This window comes from Osmia lignaria, chromosome 10, assembly GCF_051020975.1.
Source record: "Osmia lignaria lignaria isolate PbOS001 chromosome 10, iyOsmLign1, whole genome shotgun sequence".
NCBI classification, from domain to species: domain Eukaryota; kingdom Metazoa; phylum Arthropoda; class Insecta; order Hymenoptera; family Megachilidae; genus Osmia; species Osmia lignaria.
This window is the reverse complement of record NC_135041.1, coordinates 2,486,058-2,511,075: the sequence shown is the minus strand read 5'-3', so window position 1 is coordinate 2,511,075 and position 25,018 is coordinate 2,486,058. Positions and strand designations below refer to the sequence as shown.

At 37.0% G+C, this 25,018-nt stretch overlaps 2 protein-coding genes and 1 long non-coding RNA gene across 5 annotated transcripts; all 3 read left to right on the top strand.

Moving 5' to 3' along the window:
- Positions 1-8,301: 8,301 nt before the first annotated feature.
- LOC143305735 (uncharacterized) lies at positions 8,302-11,357 on the top strand. 3 transcript variants are annotated; one of them, XR_013062896.1, is made up of 6 exons: positions 8,307-9,215; positions 9,285-9,497; positions 9,577-9,736; positions 9,812-10,086; positions 10,230-10,419; positions 10,524-11,354. It is a non-coding gene; the product is annotated as an uncharacterized LOC143305735 (long non-coding RNA). The 3 variants fall into 3 exon arrangements; XR_013062897.1 differs by having other exon boundaries at positions 8,302-9,215; positions 9,812-10,130; positions 10,230-11,357; XR_013062895.1 differs by having other exon boundaries at positions 8,314-9,215; positions 10,230-11,349.
- Positions 11,358-17,626: 6,269 nt separating this feature from the next.
- LOC117610909 (uncharacterized) lies at positions 17,627-20,271 on the top strand. Its single transcript, XM_034338759.2, has 3 exons — positions 17,627-19,597; positions 19,683-19,827; positions 19,994-20,271. Exons 1-3 carry the CDS (start codon positions 19,510-19,512, stop codon positions 20,073-20,075), a joined length of 315 nt encoding a protein of 104 aa, XP_034194650.1. The 5' UTR covers positions 17,627-19,509; the 3' UTR covers positions 20,076-20,271.
- A 1,309-nt stretch (positions 20,272-21,580) lies between these two features.
- Positions 21,581-24,601, top strand: LOC143305738 (uncharacterized). The gene has a single exon (XM_076690523.1). The coding sequence runs from the start codon at positions 22,238-22,240 to the stop codon at positions 23,222-23,224; it is 987 nt and encodes a 328-aa protein (XP_076546638.1). The 5' UTR covers positions 21,581-22,237; the 3' UTR covers positions 23,225-24,601.
- Positions 24,602-25,018: the final 417 nt, after the last annotated feature.

Below are 25,018 nucleotides of genomic sequence, written 5' to 3'. Positions count from 1 at the left end.
CATTAGCTTTACATCAGTTACCAAAACTAACAGACGAGCAAAAATGCTTCCTCAACAAAATACTTCAAGACACGACTCACGCGAACGAGACACTGACCCCTGTACATACGGACGCAGGAACCTTGCACCAAACAGAAATCAGCGAAAACACGAGCGACAAAGACAGTGCAAGCCAAGACCTTCCGCAACCGGATAATATGACAGGAAACTGGGACGTTAGCCTCAATAACGACACACTACATTTATTAAACATAGTGGACAAATTAAATAACGAACCAGGTAACGTGACAATAGATACAGAAAAGACGACGTCATCAAATCCCGAGGAACATTTAGAAACAGATAACAAATACATAGAACAGATAATAAACAGTATAAATACAGTACTCGACAATCAAGAAGAAAAATGTGAAATAGACTCTTACGACTATACAGAATTTCTAACCAAAGTGGACGAGAATACAAACATCAAATTCAAAAACGAAACCGACCCTTTAGAAAACAAATATAACTATGCTTCGTACGATGTAGAAGATATACTGGAAGGATTTCAAGAAACAGGAAATCTACCAAAAATAAACGAAAGCGAAATATTAGAAGTAGGAAAAATCAGTTTTGCCGAAAACAAGGAAGATAATATTGCAATGGAAAGCAAAGAAACGGAAAATCGACGAGACAAACTATTAGGAAAAATTCGATTAGGAAATCTATCAGAAGGAAACAGAACTATAATGAAGGAACTAATTGAGGATAATAACGATATATTTTGGGTAGAAGGAGATAAAATAGAATCATATAATACAGAACAACACGAAATTAACCTAACGGACGAAAAACCTGTATACGTAAAACAATTCCCTTTACCACATAGGCTAAAAGAAACGGCAGTAAAGGAAACAGAAAAATTAATTGCAAACGGTTTTGTCAGACATTCAAAAAGTGCTTTTAACGCTCCAACTTGGGTAGTCAAAAAGAAAGAAACAGCTGAAGGAAAAAAAAGATGGAGACTAGTGATAGACTACAGGAAACTAAATGAAAAAACGATTCCAGACCCATATCTACTTCCAAACATAACCGAAATTTTCGACCAGTTAGGACAAGCAAAACTATATCACGTAATAGATCTAAAATCAGGCTTCCATCAAATCAAAATGAACCCAAGGGATATACATAAGACAGCTTTCAGCATACATCCACTAGGACGATTCGAATTCAACGTCCTACCTTTCGGATTAAGAAATTCACCACGAACCTTTCAGAGAGTAATAAATACAACCTTAGGAGACTCAATTGGAAAAATCTGCTTTGTCTTCATTGACGATATTATAGTATTTGGAGAAAACCTAGAAGAACTCAATATGAGATTCAACATAGTCGCTCAGAAATTAAGAAAAGTAAAATTAAAACTCGAACCCGAAAAATGCGAATTTCTTAAAGCAGAAGTATGCTTCCTAGGTCATATAATAAGTGGGGAAGGGATAAAACCCGACCCAGCAAAAACGGAAGCTGTCCAAAAATTTCCTACTCCCAAGAACGTCAAGAACATAAGAGAATTCTTGGGACTCGCAGGATACTATAGACGATTCATAAATAATTTTGCAAAAATTGCAAAACCTCTAACGAGTTTACTGCAAAAAGACACGAAATTTTCCTGGAACACGGAACAGCAAGACGCTTTTGTAAAACTCAAGGAAATATTATGCAACGCACCCATCCTACAGTATCCACAATTCGAGAAACCATACGTTATTACGACAGACGCATCTAAATACGCTCTAGGTGCAGTATTATCACAAGGAGAAATCGGGAAAGATAAACCAATTGCATACGCATCACGTGTATTGCAAGAAGCCGAAATTAAATACGACACCTACGAAAAAGAAGCTCTGGCAATAATGTTCGCGATAAAAACATTCCGAAACTACATTTACGGGAATAAATTTACAATAGTCACAGATCATAAACCATTACTTTGGCTAAAAACAGCTGACAATAATACCAGAGTACAAAAATGGAGACTAAAATTATCGGATTACGAATACAATATAGTATATAAACCGGGTAAGCAAAACGTGAACGCCGATGCATTATCGAGAAATCCAGTAGACAACGTACACGTTTCCGTTACAACAAGAGCGCAAGGAAAGAAAAAAATCAGCGAAAAATCGACACCCGTAAAAATTCCAAGTCAAAATAAAGTAGAAGCCCCAAACGACAATCACACCAAAATCAAAAGAGGAAGGGGTAGACCAAGAAAAAAGATCCAAGAACCGTTAAACCAAGAGGCAACTCTGAATAGCAATAATAAGGGAAAAACGACTAAGCGCAAGAAACAGGAAAATAAAGGAAAAAAAGACAATATAGAAGAACAGGAACAGGAAAATTTAATTTACACAAAAAACTCAATTCAATTTAGAAACGATAACATCGTACAAATAATTACTCAACAAGGCATACCTCTAGACAAAAACACCAACGCGTTAATGGAAATCAAGAATATAAAAGTAAATCCCAAGCTATCCGAAAACGAAATTGAATTAATAGAAGTAAATAACAAAAAACTCTTTATCTTATGCTTAAACGTAGCAACATCATCGGAAAAAATAAAACAAAATCTGATAAAATTATTTAATACATTAAAAGACTTACTTATACGGAAAAATATAAAAATCTTCAGTATTTCAAAAGACATTAAAATATTAAATATAAACTGGCACGAAATAGAGGAAATATTAAAAAACACCTTCAATAAAACAAACATTAAAATAATAATATGCCTAAACAGTATCGAATACGTAAAACCTGAAAACAGAGATAAAATATTTGACCAATTCCACTCCACAAAACTAGGAGGTCACTCAGGCGTAAATAGAACATACAATAGAATAAAAGACAAATTCTTTTGGGAAAACCTAAAACAAGACATTCAAAACAAAATAAAAAAGTGCGAGGAATGTCAAAGAAATAAATTAAAAAGAGTTAAAACTAGACAACCGATGGTTATAACAGACACACCAATAAAAACTTTCGATAAAATCGCGATGGACGTAGTTGGTCCACTCAACGTTACAAAAAATAATAATAAATACATCTTAACCATACAAGACCAATTATCGAAATTCTTAGTAGCAGTACCTCTAAAAGATCAGACAGCAGAATCAGTCGCAGACGCTTTTGTAAAAAAATTTATATGCACTTTCGGCTCACCTAAAATAGTACTCACAGATAGAGGAACAAATTTCACTAGCAAAATAATGAAACAAGTTGCAAAAAGATTTAAATTCTCAAAAATCGAAACAACAGCTTTTTCACCCCAATCAAATGGATCATTAGAAAGAGCACACCATCCACTTTGCGAATATTTAAAAAACTTTTCAACAAAAAAATGTGAATGGGATGAACTTCTAGAGCTAGCACAATTCAATTATAACACAAGCATTCATTCCAGTCATAAATTCACACCACATGAACTGGTTTTCGCTTATCCAGCTAGGCTACCTTCGACTGAACCCCTAAAGAAATCAGAACAACTACCTACACACAGCGATTATTTGGAAAATTTAATAAAAAACATGAGAGATATAGCTAGTATGGCACGCGAAAATCTAATTGACTCAAAAATGAAATCAAAAGAATACTACGATAGATTCATTAAATCGGTAGAATTCAAAACCGGAGACAAAGTATGGTTACTCAAAGAACCCAAACCGGGAAAATTAGAAAAAGATTGGTATCTAGGGCCATATGAAATACTAAAAATAGGGGATAACAATAATATAACAATCAATTACAAAGGAAAGCCAAAAACAGTTCATGCGAACAAACTAAGCATTTAGCAGCACAGAAAATAACATAAGCCTTCTTTCTAGGAAAAGAGCCGACAATGAAGTTAATTCTATTAATTTATATCAGCACATTCAAAATTAGCCAAGCAATAATCGGATTCGATTGCGGCGCAACCAACCCGATCGTATCGACATATTCTTTACTGGACACCGGGGAATGCGACTTCCACCATGCAGACGTTAGCGTAACCAACACCACAATACGGCTACTACAATTAGCAGAATTCAGAACGGTCCCAATCATACAATGCAAAATAGAAATTCAACGCACAATTTTCCGATGTGGAATGTTCAGTCACTTAGTACCAGTAGAAAACGCGATACAAGAATACCTTTTAGACATAAGCCATGAAAACTGTAAATCCATACATAATACCGGAATATTTAGATACGACAACTTTCATACAATCGCGAATTTAAAAGTAAACTCTACAAAATCCGTAGGAATAAGTCTCGCGGGAAACGCAATAGAAAGCTCATGTACAGGAGCGTCCTATTCTGATAGCTACGGAACATGGAATAAAGTATACGTACAGGGCCTTATAAAAATCACGTTAATAGAATACACCGCGCAAGTTAGTCTTAACAGCGATAAATTACGCTTAGCATCAGGAACAGTTTGTAAATTTTCGGATGAACATTGTATCGACATGGAAGGAGGACACACCTTCTGGTCAGCGCTACCGAGAGAAGACTGTTTAAAAACTAGATACGACGTACTATACCGAGGTCCGGTAACAAAACTAACATCTAAAAATCGCGAAACATTATACACAATAGAAACAACCGACATCTCATTCGCGCTAGCAGCGAAAGGAGACATCAAAACTTGCAATAGAATACTAACAAAAACCGAACACCCAAAAAGTTTTACTTATTGGTCGAATCTCAGGCAGTGCCTACTACCGAATCATGTCCAACGCTAAGAGCAATAACGAAGCAGTCGAGGTCCTACCTCCAAAGAGACGTTTCCCTAAGAAGGCCTTTAGGCCTAAACAAACAGGGTTAAAACCATCTGTAGCTTCGCCTTTGCCGCCTCCTGAGGGAGGAAAAACAGCTAAGGATAATGTAAGGTTATCTACCACCTCCACTCCACTCCGTAATGACCCAATGTATGACGAAATCGACGTTGAAGATTTCGCGGGTTTGACAGAGTATCACAACCAGCGTAATTTTGCAGTCACGCACGAGTCTTTCATCCCACTCGTCGAGCGTGAATATGACTTACGCGCTGCTGTTGATAAACGCTTCTCTGTCGTTGTGTCTAAATCGGTGTACCGCTATGTGATGTGTCTACATTTGTATGCACGTTACAGCAAGCTTCGTGATTTGCGCGGTATTGCTGAAATTGATGAACTTAATTTAATTAATTATCTCAATGGCAAATCTTACACATTGCCACCATCAATTGACACATATCTCCGATCAATTGGGGACTTTCGTGATGAAGCAGGTAAGCACCATCATGTCACAGTTGACCTTATCTGGCCGAATGGCCAGGGTGACTTTGGACGTGTTGACGCAAACACTCATTGGAAGTACGCTTCCATGCCGTCTCCACGTGTGCTAACGCTATCCATCATGAAGGATTTGGAGTACACCACCAGACAGAATGTTGCACGTGACTGGCAGCTGCCAGCAGACCTGCATCCTGTCAATGTGGAGGATATAGCGCCAGGCCTTCCCACTGTTAACTTACTGGGTTGGTCACGCGCCACTACTCTTACTACCGATCAGCGCACGCATCTTGAGGATGCAAATATTACTATCAATGATTTTAACGGCCGAGGCCGTTTTTGCCTGAATACGGTATTGTTTGAGAAGGTGCATGACGCGCTAAACAATTCATCGTCCAAGCTTAAGCTTGGAGGTGGATTATGTGACAGACCATTTGGTTCCATTGGTCAACTCCTTTGGTACCAGAGAGACTTAAGCTATGAGCCGCATTTCAATAGAACTCAACATTATCTTGAGTCTGAGATACGCGGTGTCTGTTGTCAGCAACTTGACAGAAGAGTTGCGGTTTTGGGCCAAATATTTAGTTTTAGAGTCAGAAAAGACTCATGGTCCTATGACAATAGAGAGCTACGTCCATGGTCAGTCTATGATTGGGGCAACTACGCAAATGTTCCTAACAACTGGAACGCGACCCGGAACACCGTTTTCAATCACGGGAAAGTTGACCCGATTAATGTGGCTGAATTTGCCACACCTTACACCTGGCCGCCATTTAACCGTTTAATATACTGAATTTGCGTACCTCGTCCGTGCGCAGCACTTGGAGATAATCCGAGGCGAGGTATACAAAGGAGGCTATAGTTAGTTCTTTTCAAATAATAAGAAGTCAACCTTCCTTAGGACGATTGTCTCGTCGAAACCGCGTAGCAATAAACACATAGAAATTCGAAACCGCTAAGGTTAAGGAAAGGTATTATCAACATCTTTCGCCGCGCGGTTAAGCAGTGCGACGCACTTGGAAGTTTCCCAGCCTAACCGCGCAGAACAAGGGAAATACGATTTTCGTTTTACCTCGCAAACGAAATAGATGAATGCAATTAAGAACGAAAGTAATTGGAATTGAACGGAATGAGACTGTTTGAATGACTATGAAATGCGAGGGTTTGCGTGACAACCACTGTAGTTTGAAATCGTCGACCGACGTTCAAGAACGTTCGAGAAAGGTCGACTAGGGCAATAAACATCGGCAACGAACATCTGGTAAACGTTAAACGTAAAACGTTTCAAATATATGATATTGTTAATAATTAATATACGCGGGTCTAGTGTTAAGTAAATGCAACAAACCATGCGCAATTATCCGCGATTTAACGATAACAATAAAATATCGATTGCCTTTTATCACGTAAACCGCTGAGACGCGAATAAAGAACGGAATAATTAATAGTAATTCAATTAATAGTCATTCAATACAGTAAACTAAACATCTATCATCATTAGACCTTCTTGATACTGGAACATTATTTATAAAAGCCTCTTTGATTAACGAATTCAAATAAAATCAAGTCGTAATATATTTAGAACATTCCAGAAGTATTAGAATTGCGACGCACAAATTTCGTAGAATAGAGGGGTAGAAAGAAATAGACAACGCTAGACAAAGGCAGCGTGAAAGGTCAAGAAGGGATGAGAACTCGGGAAACACGCCTAGACAAACCAATACGCGCGGGCCTTTCCCTTCGACACGTATCCTGATTTGCCAAATGATGGGGTACCGATCGCGGGTCTAACCCTGAGACACGATCGCTTGACTGAGGCAAATCACTCTTCGTCGAAAAATCCGTGAGGTACGTGACGGGGAGCCCGTGTTCGCGTCGAGCACTAGTTTTCGCGTGAAAAATTGTAGTGATTAGCTGCCCGGTAAAGTCCTTGTAAAAGGCAGAGTGGCGGGACATTGCGATTCTCGTTTTCCGCGTTAAGGACTCATACGAATACGTTAAATTCTTTCACACTTTTCAATTTCTATCTTTTCTTTTTCAATTTTAAATCGGTCGATAATTATATTTTCTTTTTCCGCGTCGCGTCGTTTTTGAAATTAGTTTTCGTATCGTCTCGTAACCGTAACACCGAATAATCGAAGGCCGATCGCGAACGCGTAGTGCGTGTGACAAGTTTCTCATCTTTTCTTCGCCTTCCAGATTTCCAGACAACACCAGCGAATTATAAGCGAACCTGTAGATATTTTATCATACATTATTATAACATCGAGCTCGGTAAGTTGTCTATTTCATTCTATTCAATACGACGAATCTGGTTGATTGTGATGTAAAACGGGCGATCTACGGGACTGCGTGTCCTGGAAATTTCCTACTGAATCGTCCCGTTCATTATCGCGTTTCAAGGTATCAAATATATCAATTTCTTGTAAAAATTCCGATCATACAGAAGAGACACGGCCCACGAGACCGTGGTCTTGATAGTTTCCCCCTGGGACCGTTTCCTCTTATCGCGTAATAATTGTTTGTCGAACATCGTCGCTCGAATCATACCGAATCATACCGACAAATATCGAATCAAATTCAATTAAATCAAATAGTTCACCTGTTATCTTCCGTTACGAATTTTGTGTCATATTTCAACTCAATAGATCTCACTTTATATTTTTCTTGCTATTACATATATTTCATTTCTTCTTTTCATGTATTTCAAACAGCTCGTACTTTCTGTTAACTAAACCATTTTTATTGTTATACTTATTTTTCTGCAATTATACTTTTGTTATTCTTAATCAGTTTATAATTAATTTGCGTTTAAACACAGTTCCTTCCTACACAATCACGCCTACCATCTACGCACAAATTCACACGAGGGGCCCGTATGTAACCAGGGCATTGACGAACTCAATCAATCTACAGTTTAATCTTACTAACCTTTTTTTAATTGTTTTAATCGAAAGTGATCTAACATCGTCATAAGCAATTAGGACTGGCGGCAGCGCTAACCTTCCAAATTAATAATATCTAAATATCTAAATTTTTTATATTTTTATATTTTGTACGTCGCGCGGCGTATCTTGCTTGCGACGTAACACAAGCAACAAAATGAATGAAACAATTAAGAAAGAAAAGAGAACCCGACAGAAGAAAAAAAATATAAAGTCATCATAAGGCAGAGTCAATTGAATGCGATGAATCGAAGAACAAAATGTAAAATTGCCTAAATTATTAAACACAAAATTCCACAATACAGCTATAGGTAAAAATACTAAGATAAAAGGTAACTAAATACCAAAATAATATAAATAAGTATATTGAATAAGCCAAAGCAAGAAACATAATTGAGTAAATAACAAGGCACATTGTAGTACCATACTGTGTAAATAAATTATTATGCAATACAAACAAAAGACTAATTGCCAAAATAATGATGACTAAAATCAAATCGAACAACAAATATCCCGTGGGTTTTACATAGAACCAATCAAACGGGTCAAAATCAATTAAAATTTAAATAAGACAACAAGAATAAAGCTGAGCAATTGACAAAAGAAAGAAGAAGTGAGCCCGGCAGAGAAGAATGTGGACCCAACATAATATGAGCAAATAATCAAACAGTAAAACGTCAAACGTTAAACGTCAAATCAAGTAGCGGAAAGCGAATTGCAAAGAATATTTAGCACTTAACATCATCGCAACGTTGCAAATAAAACCGATAAAATGGAAAAATTTAAATAATCTATAAAATCAACCAATGATGTGAAATGAAATAAGAGTGCCAAACCGCAAATAGCAAATGTCAGTCAACATTAGCTAGATTAAACTCAGCAACAAAAGAGCAAAAGTGCAACCTGCATAACACCACAACCAAGAGTAAAACAAAACAAAACATCATTTCATTAACAACACCCTAAGGGTAAGAAACAAAACCCATTAATAATCAACATCAACAAGTATTAACCTCAAAACTTCTCACCCCTTGCAGACCAACTTAATGGAATCAAAATCAACGACTTAGCTAAAGTAAAAAAAACAATCAACAATAAATAGGAGGAAAGAAAGTGATTATAGAAAACTGGTAAGTATAACAGAAGTCAATAAGGTTAAGTATGGCCAAAACAGCGGCTTTTAATGCTAACTAAGCACCATGCATGGACGCAAGATAAGGAAAAGAAAAGAAGATCCCCACAAAAGAAAGGTACGCCACACATGTATAACATAATGAATACCTGTATGACCGCCAAACCCTTCAAAATCTATCTATCAAATCTATCAAGGTGCCAACCAGAAGAACGGCTAGAAATAATAGGAAATAAAACGGAACTGGATTAAAATGCTAAACCAGCTGAAAACACCTCCCGATCAGCCAGGATAATGCAGATTGATAGTCGATTAAAACTTCCATTACATATAACCAAACAACCTTGTAATGAACAGGTATACTTAGAAGACAACAAATAATAAACTGAACAGGCCAAAATCCAGTAACAAGACAAAATATTGAAATTCCAGAAAATTATACCACCGTATTAAACCATGAAAGAATACCATACCTCCACAAAAGAAGATCTAGTTAATAAGTCGAAATAATTAATTGACAATAGATCCAAGAAGGAAAAACAGTAAATAATGGTAAGCATAATGTATACAGCAACATAAATATAACAAAAGCAAATAAGGACAAAGTAAATATTGGAGTTGCTTGAAGAAACAACATTGTACATCACTCCATTAAACGGGGATTAACAAGCAAGCAAGAAACGGTTAAAGAACAATCAGGAATGAAGGCAAGTACAATAAACTATTAGTGAATTAGAAGAAAACGATAAGGGTAAATATAAACGTAAATAACTATAAACGTACAATAAGAAGAGATGGAAATACAACTAACAGATTCTAATGGCAAGTATAAGTGTTAATCTACTTACAGAAGACCTTACACCAAATCAGGCAATAATGAAACATAGTGATTAATAGGAAGAAAAGAGGATGTAAACCCGACATAATATAAGGAGCAACATGAAAAACATCAAAACTAAATCGAACAAAATGTGAATTGCGTAAATTATTAACACCCTAAACTACTGTGCCGCTACGAACAAAATGTGATATTAATACAAGTAAGACAATGCAATACAGAGTGCGATGAATCAAGTCAATTAAACAATAATTTGCAAAAATTACGTACATTATTTGACCACCGGGTACCACCGTATCATTACAGAAACATAATACCGGTATAAGCAGAAGCTAATGAAAGCTAATTACCGAAGCAGTGTAAAGCAGAGTAGATGAATGCATAATATAAATATATAATTAATATATAATGAAATACAACAAATATATTCAAATTAATTAATAAAATGTATATTCTGTAGATAATTAAACTCCTTATATTGTAGTCAGATTAATCAAGAACAATTCCATTAAATCCCATTTAATAGAACAAGACATATGGATAGCAGTTAAAATAAGTAGGCAAAATAAAACAAAACATTGTTATAAGGAAGGAAATTACAAGAAAAACCCCGTCAGACAAAAGGACCAGAGAAAAGAAACAACAATGTATATAAAGCAATAAAAGGCATCACATTCCGCCAGGAAAGCAACCGCAGCGTGTACATCCCTGAACAACCTCTCCATTAAACGTTCACTAAACCTAAACTTACCAAATCAAAATAGTAATTGAAATAGGCTGAGTTGAGTTACATAAAATTCCATAAAGTACCATAAATTCATTGATCTGTTGACCATCCTTAAGAGCTAAATTAGAATTACCTAAACGCAATCAAATGACGTTAAATATAATAAGTAAAACACATTACCTTGTAGAGGTGTGAAGAGCTACAATTTCAATTAAATAATAATAAATGATGATAAAGATAATGGGTAATGAACAACAATGTCATAGAAACATAAAACACGCAAATGAAAGGAGAAAGAAATCCCTGAAATACGTCAAGGTGACTGACAAATAAAGAACAGAATAAGCAAATAAATCAAACTAAAATCAAACCGCAATTCAGAACGTTAAAGACGTATGCAATGCATCCTTATCCTCATACTAACATAACCCTAAAATAATGTATAAAACTACAATAGAAAGATCAGACCAACTCCTTAAAATATATCTAAATCATATAAACCCAACTAACCAAACTAGACCAAATCAAACAAAATTCCACTAAATCCCATTGAGTTGAATGTGCAATGGGGCCAATTAAAATTACATAATTGTCAATTAGTAAGCAAACATAATGATGTTACGGTCCGAACAGAAATTTTTACACATTCGCCTTGTGCCCCCCCCCCCCCCCCCCCCCCCCCCCCCTCTTCTGTCCTCTTTTTGATGGGCGTGCTCCCATCATCTTGATCCGTCGTACCCTCGACCTTGGTTGGACGTGCGAACGGAAACCATGAACATCGATAGCTTGTTTTACATTCCGGACCTCCCCGGATTGAACGCAAAAACGATCCTTGAAATTTCGAGATAGTCTATCTCTTCCAGACATAATTCCGATTGTTAGCGTAACAAATTCCTCGAAATCAGCGTGGTCCCACGGCTCAAAATCACGTGTCGTCCTTGGTACTGAATATCGCCGGATGTAAACCCGAAACATCATTCGTGTAGTCCGATAATCCCGACCACTCTAGAACGTTCCTTATCGATTCCGCGAAGATGATCGAAATTTCTTATACATACACTATAATAATCCGAATTTTCTAATAAATTCACTAAACACTGTAATATTATATTTCCGCCACGCCGGTTACTCCAAGTTGCGAATTTATATTTTTATTTAGTATTCGTTCAAATTCAGTAATCTGTAATAATTTTGAAAAGCATGTTTCCTTCCTATAACGTTAAGATCAAAACAATTTTGTAAAATTTATTATATTTTAATGAATAACGAAGTCTTTAGTATGACAGGAAGAGTAAAGGAATATACGTGAATTAGAAAGAGAAAGATTAAAAATAATTTTTAACAAAAAACATATCCGACTTCGAAATGCACTAAAAAGTGTCAAATAATTTCTATTTTGTTACGTTGCGCGTGGCGAGCGCGCAACGTAAAAGAAGAAAGAATAATTAATTAGTTAAGATGGAAAATATTGAACTTGATTCCTCTTATTTTTGGGCGATGAGAAAGGTATAGCTGCCACCAGTTCTGACCGCGTATGACGCGGAGGCGTCCTCTACGGTCAGAACAAATTAAAAGACGGAAATTTAGATAGTGATTATTTCCGTTGGGTTCGTCAGTGTTCTGGGTCCCATACGGGTCCCTCCTTGAAACTTTATGTTGGGGTGCGAGGATTTGAAACATAGAATGATAAAGGAAATGATACAAAACGGAATTTGAAAGAAATGTTAATACAATTTAGTGTGCAAAAAGAAAGTAATTTTAATTCAAAATAACTATTGAAGCTAACAGAAACTGAATTTGAAATGACTATTGTTTGAGTACTGAAATGATGCTATTTGAATACTACTAATTACTATTAAATGAATTGAATTAAAAACAATACTGGTTTTACAAGGGTAAAGATGCTTAACCTATTGTTTGATATAAATATAGATGAAATCGGGAAAGATGTTTAGCCTTTGGTTTACAATGAGACCTTCTAATATAATATTATCCGGATTTGAAATGTAAAAATCATATGTTCTTAATGAAGGACGACTGCCTCGACCGAATATAATAGAAAATTAAGGTTTTGGCGGTTTCTATCCGCAAGGTAACGACCTGAATCAAGAGACTCCTACAACCCCCGCAAGGGCTTTACAGGTCGTCCCTGATAAAATATCGCAGTCGAAACAATCGTCACACACAAACTCGCGACGATTCAAAATTCGGAATATTAAGTTAGCGAAATAAATTATGATTGGTACCTGAATGTGGAAACGAGACGATCTAAAATGAAGAGACTCTCATAACCCGTAGGCTTAATAGATCGCCCGTTTTGCCTGGTCGAAATTGAATAATAATGCCGTGCTCGACAAATTAGTACTGAACAGGCTTACCGTGAAACTGTAGAATGTAATATACGATAAAAATCGCTCTGAAGTTCGCTATGTTATCGCTGAATAATCGCTGGTTAATCTGGAACACCAAGAAAGATGTGAGGCTGGTGCCGCACTAACACTTGTCGCGCACCCGGTTGTCGTTTATTGCAAAAATGGTCTCTCGTGAACTGCAGTATAGTTAATCCGCAATGGGTATGCTGATTCCCGTTGAATGTTGTTTACTTGAAATTATCAAATGGGTCATTTGTCATATGTTGCCGACGCCTGAACTAGGATCTTCCTAGTAGAAGAAAAGTTTATAATTTTGCGCCGCCTCCGAAAACTTTGAAATGTAATTGGTATTCTGTTTAACGATTAAGTAGATATTATTAATAGCTATGGAATATTGGTATAAATGAAATAGAAATTATTTGACACTTTTTAGTGCATTTCGAAGTCGGATATGTTTTTTGTTAAAAATTATTTTATTTCACACTTTTTAGTGGAACCTGTAGTATTTGTAGGATAGTGTAAGGTGATTTTGGATTTCTGTTGCTTAGCTAATAACCATAAACTGAAAAAATATTGACCAAATTTAAATGGTTAATAAACAACAAACTTCATAAATTTTTGCAAGTGGGATCATCGCGGATATACAGAGTGTCACGCGACTACCTCTACAGCCGGAGAGGGATAATTGCTAAGGTGATTCTAAACAACTGTTTCCTTTTCCACAATGTTGGTTAAGGCTTGGTTTTCTAGTTATTAACAAAAAACACCGACCAATCCGAGCGGCTCAGGGACTGCAATGTCGGCTATGAAAACCGGGCCTGACGTAGGTCGCGAACGAACGGCTCGGCACCCCGCTGGCATGGCACAATATAAAAACTGAACTGGTAGAATATTTTTAGTCGTTGTTTAAAATGAATACGGAACCTATTCTCTTGTCACCTATCATAATGTTTTTGCTTTCAGCGTAGCAAGTTAATTTAGAAACGAATGGATAAGTTTCATTTAAATTGTTTTCAAATTATGCATCATTAGCGTAGCCTCCAATTCAAACGTTTATTAATTATTCCACTTCAAACATTTTTATTTGTTGTTTAGAATCCTTAGAATTTTCACTTTTACATTATGACAGGCGACAAGAGATTAGGTTCCGTATTCATTTTAAACGACTAAAGGTGTTCTACCAGTTATGTTTTTTTATTGTGCTATGCCGACGGGGTGCCAAGCCATTCGTTCACGACCTATGTCAGGTCCGGTTTTCGTACCTGTCAGTGCAGTTCCTGGGACTGCGCGCTGTACGCGCGCGGATTGGTCGGTGTTTTTTGTTATTAACTCGAAAACCAAGTCTTAACCAACATTTTGGCAAAGGAAAAAGTTGTTTAGAATCATCTTAGCAATCATCCCTCTTCGGGTGTCGAGGTAGTCGCGTGTCACCCTGTATATCCTACTAAATATGAACGGTTTCATCGCGAACGATATCTTCCTTGCAGAATAACATCAAGGAATACATTTTTCGCTATGACAGTAGTTATTAACAAATTCCAATAAATTTTTGCAAGTGGGATCGTCGCGGATATACCTCCTACTAAATAAAAAATGTTTCATCGCAATCGGTACATTCCCTGCAGCATAAACGCCGGAAGATATAAATGAAGTATTACGTTTTTTGCGATAAAAGTCGTTAGGAATGAAAAAATGCAAAATGCCTTTCTGTTGCGACCAAGTGGGAGAGATACTCTACAAGATGCAAAAAGTTTCGTTCCGATTGGTCCACCCGTCTCGGAGTAACCGGCGAACGTAGGCCGCACGTACATGACACAGTATATTTTTTTGCAATAAAAAGCGTTCGGAGTGAAAAAATATAAAATGTTTTTGTAACGGGACCAATCGGGAAACATACTATACCAGATTCAAATGCTTTCGTTCCGATTGGTCCATCCGTCTCGGTGTAATCGGTGAACATACATAAAATAAAAAAATAAAAAAAACATACATACACATCGAATTGAGTAACCTCCTCCTTTTCGAAGTCGGATAAAAAGGTTATCTCTCTACATACAGAAGGTCAATTTACCAGCGACTCCCTCGAGTCACGGTTTTCCTCATGGCCCAAGCTAATTCCAGTCACGTGGTATATGCGTCGTTTCATAGCCATAATGAAAACATTTTGGCACATCTACATCATATATGTAACATACATTTAATAACAATGTCATTATAACTATATCTACATGAGATATAATGTAATATACATTTAATAACAAAATACTGGTTACAATATCTACATCAGATACGTAATATACATTTATTAACGATGTCATTATTACTACATCTACATGAAATATAATGTAATATACATTTAATAACAGTGTCATTATTACTATACCTGCATGAGATGTAATGTAATATACATTTAATAATAAAATAATGGTTACCATATCAACACCAGATATGTAATATGCATTTAATAACAATGTCATTATTAGTATATCTAGATGAGATATAATGTAACATACATGTAATAACTATGCCATTATTACTATATCTACATGAGATATAATGTTATATACATTTAAAAACACTGTCATTGTTACTATATCTACATGATATATAATGTAATATAGATTTCATAATATTGGAATATGGGGTAAATGATTATAATCTTTTATCAATACTTTAGATTTATTTTATACTGGCTTAGAAGGATGTTCGCTCTGTGAAATTCAAACTGGAAGTGAAGCCACGCACAGACCCCCGAAAGAAAATCTGCCGTCCACTTGAAGAAAGAAACTTCGTCTATTCCGTGTTTATTACCCTGGCCTCTAACAGTAAACAGTCACAGGCCCTTAGACCTGATGGTGCCAGTCAGGCTATCGTAGCTACACAAAAGACAGTGCTTCTCAACGATTCATTTCTGCATAAGGATTATTGTTGAATAATCCAGCACATAATAATATAATTGTTACTGTATCTACATCAGATATGTAATATACATTTAGTAACAATGTCACTATTACTATATCTACATGAGATATAATGTAATATACATTTAATAACAATGTCATTATTACTATATCTACATGAGATACAATGTATTATATATTTAATAACAGTATAATTGTTACTATATCTACATGAGATATAATGTAATATACATTTAATAACAATGTCATTATTACTATATCTACATGAGATATATTGGAATATACATTTAATAACAATGTCATTATTACTACATCTACATGTATTATACACTTAATATGAATATCATTATTGGCATATCTACATTAGATATGTAATATACATTTGGTAACAATGTCACTATTAATATATCTACATGAGATATAATGTGTTAGAAATTTTAAAAAGATACAACTGTTAGAGCGGACCGTGCGCACCTCGGCAACGGTATTTCACGGTTAGTACGTCACGGGTTTTTCCTGTAAGGACAAAGCGTCATAAACTCGGTAGGAAAAGGGCCATGGTGACGTAGGCGTCCTCACGGCTAACGTTTTGGCTACAAGTCACTCTTGCCTTGATCGTGGACGTGTCCACATCATCGATTAAAATTAACGTACAAGCCTTATTACGAACTCCGAGTTCCAGTGTTACTTTAATACGCCCACATTGTGCAATACGAACCTATTCCTTGCATTCTCGTAATTTTCTTACAAATGTAATATACATTTAATAACAATGTCATTATTACTATATCTACATGAGATACAATGTATTATATATTTAATAACAGTATAATTGTTACTTTATCTACATGATATATAATGTAATATGCATTTAATAACACTTATTCTATATTTAGCTCTTTCAAATAATACAAATTAGTCTTCCTTGGGACGATTGCCGTTGGAACTACGCACTAGAAATGTATTGAAATTCGAAACCGTTTAAGGTCAAAGAGAGGTATCATAATCATCCTTCGCCGCGCGGTTAAGCAGTGCGACGCACATGGAGGTATCCCAGCTTAACTGCGCAGAATAAGTGAAAATGCGATTTTTGCCTACTTTACGAGCAGGTACCTCTCATACCTGTAGAACATGCGTCAGCCGTTCCTTCCACGGAAGAATGAATGCAATAAAGAATGAAAGCGATTCGATCTGAACGATATGAAGCGGTTTGAATGGGAATAGAAAGCGAGGTTTGCGTGACAACCACTGCGATTTTGAAAACGTCGACCAACGTTCAAGAACGTTCGAGACAATGGTCGACAGGGATCATAAACACGTGTTGTCGAGAATAGGCAACAAAAACTGCCAAGCGTTATAGGAAATATTTTGAAACAATTAATATATATTCAATACGCGTGAATCTTCGTTAAAAAAGCGACTGTGATCCTCCTATAATTTATTGAAAGTAAAACACCGTATCCCTTGTCACGAAAACTGGAAAATGCGTGTAATATGCGTGGAAAACTGTAAAATAACGAACATCGGTTATGAAATACTTCGAACGAACAAAAACTAAATAAAATGTTTGTCGACACCAGGGTTACGCTTGTAGAAGGTTCATTAATTAATCTGGAAAATGAATAAATTCAAATAGAGGCCATTGCGAAGATTCCAGAAAAGTATGGGAATTGCGACGCATAGAATTCGTGTAGCGCTGTAGGGGTAAAAGAAAGAAAGTCGACGTTAGACAGAGTCGGAACGAAAGTGAAGGAGGGATGAGAACTTGGGAAACGCGCCTAGTCAAAACCAATGCGTGCGGGCTTTCCCCTTCGACACGTACCCTGATTTGCCAAATGATGTCCCCACTTTGGGCCCTTGATCGCGGGTCGAACCCTGAGACACGATCGCTTGACTGACGCAAATCACTCTTCGTCGAAAAATCGTAAGGTACGTGACGGGAAGCCCGTGTTCGCGTAGAGACATAGTTGTTAATAAAATCGTGTAATTAGATTGCTCGGCAAAGTCCTCATCAAGGCAGAGTGTCGAGAGTGTTTCGGTTCGCGGTTTTGTGACAAAGACTCATACGAATACGTTAAAATCATTCCACACTTTTCAATTTCTATCTTTTTCTTTCATTTTTATTTCGTTCGCAAATTAATTATATTCTTTTTCCGCGTCGCGATGTTTTCGTATTAGTTTCTAATTGTATCTCGTTTCCGTAATAACCAAGGCTCAAACGCGATCGCGTAGTGCGCGTGCAAAAAGTTCTCATCTCTTCTTCGCCTTCCAGATTTCTAGACCACAACCACCACAGCTTTTCGTATACGATCCATTGCAAATATCATATTTAAAATACACTACATCGAATTGGTGAGTTGCACAATCTATACTTTAACATAGCGAATCTGGTGTCGAGTGAGGCAAAACGGCGATCTAAGAGACTGCTAGTCGGGGAAGTATCCCACTAGATCGTTCCGTTCCACATTTTCGAGGTATCTAAAAGATTTCTTAATTAACTAAAATTTCCCGAATACGCGCAAACGAAGACGGCCCACGAGACAGTTTGTCTTGGAAGTATCCAACTGGGACCGTCTCTTCGTTTTTTTTTTTATTGTTTTTGATCACTCTCGAATCATCGTAAAACAAACACCGTAGTTCGAATCATCATTATTGCAAAGTAATTCTATTATTTTCCTGTCAATTTCTCGTTAAAGTTCATTACATATAAATTTCACATATCTTTTCTAATTTAATAACCGTTCTAACATATACTAATTTCTTTTTCCATATATTTCATAGAGCTCGAACGTTTTGTTAATTAAATCATTTTGTTGTAATTATTTTTCCGAAATTATACACATGTTACCCATATTTGATTTCTAATAATTTGCGTTCAAACACCCTTCTCATTTTCCTTTATTAACATGCCTAACTTCTTGCACGAATTCACACGAGGGGCCCGTATGGGACCAGAGCATTGACGAACTCAGACAATCCAGAATCTTAATTCGGCTTAACTTGATTTAATTCTTTTTGACTAATTTGATTCTTTTTAAATTGTCCTAATCGTGGTTGACCCAACATCGTCAAATACGATTAGAACTGGTGGCAGCGCTAATACCGTTTCAACCGCGTATTAACACCAATTAATCAAACCAAACATTCACATTACGTTTTCGTTTTTTTTTTATTTTGTATGTCGCGCGCGCGCCGTATCGCTCGCTCGCGACGTAACAATACGATCCACATGGCTACCAAAGGCAGAAAAAGTTTCAGTAAACGATTGCCCCATGAGAACAAATAACATAACAGAATGTTATAATAATATTGTTTTATTGAAAATGGGAAAAGGCAAAAAGAACATATGGGTATTTTTGGGTAATGCTTTTGTTATTTTTATTTTGTTTGTTTCTTATCATTTTTGTATAAACGAAATGAAAAAATGATTTCTCAAACCTTACAGAAAAACTAGAACAACTAATAATGGATGAAGAAATTAAAATAAAAAGATTAAATGAAGGACAATGTGTATGTCGTAAAAGCAACAAAAAGACTATAATAAGAAATAAAAGGATTGAAACAATACAGAAAGATCTTGCTAATAGAAGGTTAGTTCCTGCATCAACTGTTATAAATACTTAGGTTTCTTAAACTACATATAATTGTTTTCATGATACTTATTACTATATAATTGTAATGTTCTAAAAAATATTTAAATTTAGAAAATACAAATTAGACTTTAATGTAAAATAATATGCATATACTGCTTTTTAGGTTAACTCTGACAGAATCTTTATTATCGTTTTATAAAGGGAATAAGATATTGATATATGGAGATTATGAAGGTAAAGTATGAAAGTTATTGCTACTGCAGAAAAGTACTTGAGTATATCTCGAAATGTTAATAATCTAATCACGCGGAACCGACTGAAACTGTGCATAATGGAGGTTCTCACGAAAAGTAGAAGCGATTTTTGTCATTATTTGTTGAAGATGTAAAATTTTCAGCACTTTAATTATATGTATATTGTAACGTGGTGACACCCGTGCCCCCCCCCCCCCCCCCCCGTTACAATCGCTGCGCTTTCCCCACGTTACACTTCCACCTCAAAACCACCCGTAACCCTTCCCTCACCTAACCCTTTCCCCCTACGCACCGATGTCGGGCCGATGGAGGCGACAGAAGACCTACCGGGAACACCCGCAGAAGGAGCTACGAGGCCGGCGACAGACCCCTAACCCGTCCTCCAAGGAAACGGAGCAACGTGTGACTCCGAAGAAATAGACGAAGCTGCCCAGATAATGCAAAACGTCCACCCGGAGCCATCTGTCGCCGAGCCCGAAGACCTCAGGCCACCCGTCATCGCGGGATATCCGCCGGCCCCATCGACCCCGAGCACCGGTGTATCGAAGATCGATAATCGATCTATCCCGTTGCCGGAAGAGGCCCCCTTCCTAGTCCCATCCCCTCCCCAAACCATCCCGCGACGGTTTCGTCGTCGCAGCAGCGACGGCGAACCGTCATTGAGCCCGAGGCTAAGCGATAGAAAAGTACAGAGAGGATAGAGCGAGAATAGTGAGCGACGAGTGAAAGAGTGAGGAAAGTTTGGGTGAGTCCCTTGAAGTATTAATTGTAAAGCGAGATCGAGGCAACGGCCACCTTCGCCCGCGCACTTTCGTGTCCGCGTATTGCCGCGAATTCTAGAGATTTTCACGTTTTGCGAAACCCGTGTCCAACCCCTATTATCCCCCCCCCACCCTTGTAGTAATCATTCTACGCGTAACGTACGAACCTCCTGGGAACCCGTCCTAACCCTGAGATCTCCTCTCCCCAACAATCCTCCCTGCGTACTCCCCCGCGAAGTATTGTAAGGGCGTAAGTGCCCCAAGGCCCATCCCCTGTGAGACACCCACGATTACCCCTTTTCCCTTTCGATTTCGAACCGCCACGAGACGTGGCTGGCGCCAAACGTTTGCGATAAAGTATTGTGAAGTCACAATATGTACATGAGATGTAATGTACAATAATATACATTTAATAAGAATATCATTAATAGCATATCTACATTAGATATGTGATATGTATTTAATAACAATATAACTGTTACTATATCTACATCAGATATGTAATATACATTTAATAACAATGTCATTATTACTATATCTACATGAGATATAATGTACTATACATTTAATAAGAATATCATTATTTGCATATCTACATTAGACATGTTATATACATTTAATAAGAATATCACTGTTACTATATCTACATCAGATATGTAATATCCATTTAATAACAATGTCATTATTACGATATCTACATGAGATATAATGTAATATACATTTAACAACAATGTCATTGCTATATGTGCATGAGATATAATGTAATATACACTTAATAACAATGTCATTATTACTATATCTACATGAGGTGTAATGTACAATAATATACATTTAATAAGAATATCATTAATGGCATGTCTACATTAGATATGTGATATGTATTTAATAACAATATAACTGTTACTATATCTACATCAGATATGTAATATACATTTAATAACAATATCATTATTGGGGGGTCACGTGACGATAGCTATAGAGGCAGTATGTGTCGGAGAGAAGTGAAACAAAATCAATCAATTCCGAAGGCAAATCTGAACGGATAGAGGTGCAATAAATACCGCTGGAAAGAGGAAAAACCAAAGAACTCAGGTGAATAAAGGCATCAAAAAGGTACACAGAAACAAGTTGCTTAAAAGAAATGAAACTGGCGAAAGAGGTAAGAGGTTAGATTGACTAATAAGCTACGTGGAAAAAGTCGATATTGTAGATTAATAAACGACGTGGAATAATACGTCGATAAATGTAGATCGACTGGATGAGAAACTGATAAAATAAAGAAAAACGAAGGTAGCGACATCTAGAGGCAGACCAGAGTGGCCGCGTCAAGTCTGGCGTAGCCACGTGGAGAAGTATAGGCACAGAAGCAAACACAGAGAGAGAAAAACATAGATGAGTAAGACAGGAGAGACGGAGAGCCCAAAGGATTCCGGAAAAAGAGGAAGGCCGGCTTTAGTTGAACAGCTTGGGAAGTATAGGTCGGGCAGCCAAGGATCACTGCTGGACTCTTTTAAAAGAAAAAGAGAAGAAGAAGAAGCAGAAGAAGAAAGAAGAAAAGTGGAGAAAGAACTGATAGAAAATTTCCAAAAAGCAAGAAGAATAGGAAGATCACCACCGCAAGAAGCTACGGAAGGAGAAGGAACAGAAAGCGAAGCAACAGAAGGCGAACATAAAGATATAGAAATGGACAAGTTAGACAGATTGACTGAGCTGGTACTGACAGTGAAGAGGGACACACAAGATATTAAGAAAGAAAACGAATCCAAAAATAAGGAAATAAGAGAACTAAAAGAAGAATGGAAAAGAAAGCAAGAAGCGTGGGAGCTAGAAAAAGAAGAAATACAGAATAGAATTAAAAATCTGGAAATTAAAAGAGATAAGGCGGACGAATTAATTGAAAGAATAAACCGTATAGAGCGAAAAGAGGAGGCAAGAGAAAAAAGGGAGAAACGAAACAATATCACACTGAAAGGAGAAGAACTACCAAGAGGCGAAACACCGAAAGATACAGCAGAAAAGGTAATATCAGAAAATTTGCAGGTGAAGGTGGAAATAGAGGATGCTTTCTGGATGAGAAAGGGAGAGAGAGGGAGTATTTTGATAGCAAAGTTAAGAAACTGGCAACAGAAAAAAGAGATAATGATGAAGAAGGGCAAACTGAAAGGTAAGAAAATATGCATTGATAATGATTTAACAAAAAACGAAAGAGATACCCAGAAGGCAATCTTAGGTATTGCGAAAGCGGAGAGAGAGCAGGGAGCACACGTGAAAATAGGATACAGAAAGGTAAGGATAAACGACAGGATTTTCAAATGGAAAGAGGGAGTAGGACTTGAAGAGGCAAAATTTTGGAGCCGACAAAGTTCAGTGACTCTCTAATTTCAGAGAAAGACACCGAGCGAAAAGGGACCGCGACAGAAGATAAGGCTCTAAGTACCACTCCTCCCGCGTCTGAAAAGACTGTTACGTCGCAACTCAGGGAGGCAATTAAAACTACACGGTATCACTTCCACACACGTTAGGTTTATTGAATTAATAACTGAGTTTCGGATAATGGTTCGAATCTCGCTCGAGAACTAACTACTAAGCGATCGTGACCCTTGCTATCAAGTCGCCTGGCGCAGAATGCCCGCCCGGGTGTGGTTTTTTATTATATGTATGAATATGTTGCGCAGTTTCGTTCGCGAAGAAGCAGCCCAGTCGTCGGATTCTTATGTTTCTATGTGTCATCAGTTTCTGGGCTGCCGTACCGTGGGAATAGGGAATGCAGGGTGTTATCTCTGCTAGTCAAGCTAGCAGAGGTTCTCGCCTAACACCCCCTTCCTTATTTTTGATTTTACTTGTGAAATCAAATAGGAGGCACGGTGAAGGAAACGCGATGTTTCTTTCGCCGCGAAGGTTGTGATAATTTATTTTCTTCGGGTGGTAGAGGAGTGGGTTGGAGGTTGCAAGTTTCTGATGCGTTCGCTGTGTATACTACAGATTGGGGCGCTGACCCGTAGTGGTTGGTCCCGTTTGAATTGGTATTAAGACAGTTATTGCGTGTACAGGGTTTAAATAGACAAAATATTAAACGCCATAATTTAAATTTTGAAAATATGTACAATCCTATCATTATGCCTAAGGTTCCTATTAGTGTTTGTAAGATCATCCAGGTGCTTTCGTTTCTGGAGATGCTACGTGTGTGTGTGGAAATCGAATGTGCCTCAGAGATGATTTGGTCGAGTGATTTAGATGCCAATTTCAAGTCGTTGTTAGTTATTAATTCTTTTCGCAGTTCTGGTACGCGTGCATAAGCTTTAACGGTGTCGTCTAATTTCGGTATTGTAATATTGGCGAGGCCTAATTGTAATTGCAATTCGTTGTGATTATTTATAGTTTCGCTAGAGTATAACGTTACGGATGCAGTATGTCCGATACAACCTGCTTTGATTTTAATTTTGTTTACTCCGTTAAGATGGTGTGAGATGACGCGGTTAGAATCCTTGCATGAAACGTGGAAAGAAATTAGATAGTAAGATGCGGAGATCCATTCTTGATTCGAGTATAGTTGTATCCAAATAGGGTTTGTATGTGTAATCATTTTGGCTGGACAATCTTTATGGTCTGCTGGTAAGTTATGTAAGGCACGTTTTATGCATGGATTTGTTAATTCTGTGGAGAGCGAAGGTGAGTGTCGGGCACAGATTCGGAGGTCGGAAATTTCTATGCAATGATCTATATCTCGATCGCTGATTATAGAGTAGCTACGAGAATCTCTTTCGACTAAAATATATTGTTCTTGGGTGTGTAGTAGATAAATGTAATCTTCAGTTATATGTGGGAGTGGTATCATGGAGTACAAGGCGTAAATTTCTTCTTCTACGATGGGGATTTTTAACTCAAAGCAGAGCTTGTATGAGTTTAACACAAAAACGTTAACTTTAGCGATTCGTAAAAATTTATAAGCAAATTCATTTGTGTTAGAAAATATCATACGGCTAGAGCCATATTTTTGCTCGATGGTTCGTAAAATTTCGCTTAGTTGATCAGGTTCTAGTAACAAAGGGTCTATTTTTCCTTGTTCTCCATTAACTACAATTGATCGCAGGTTTTCAATTAATTCGTTATGTTCGGTGATTATTTCGCTTAATTCTAGTAATAGTTCGAGTGTATTCGTGCGTTCATATATTC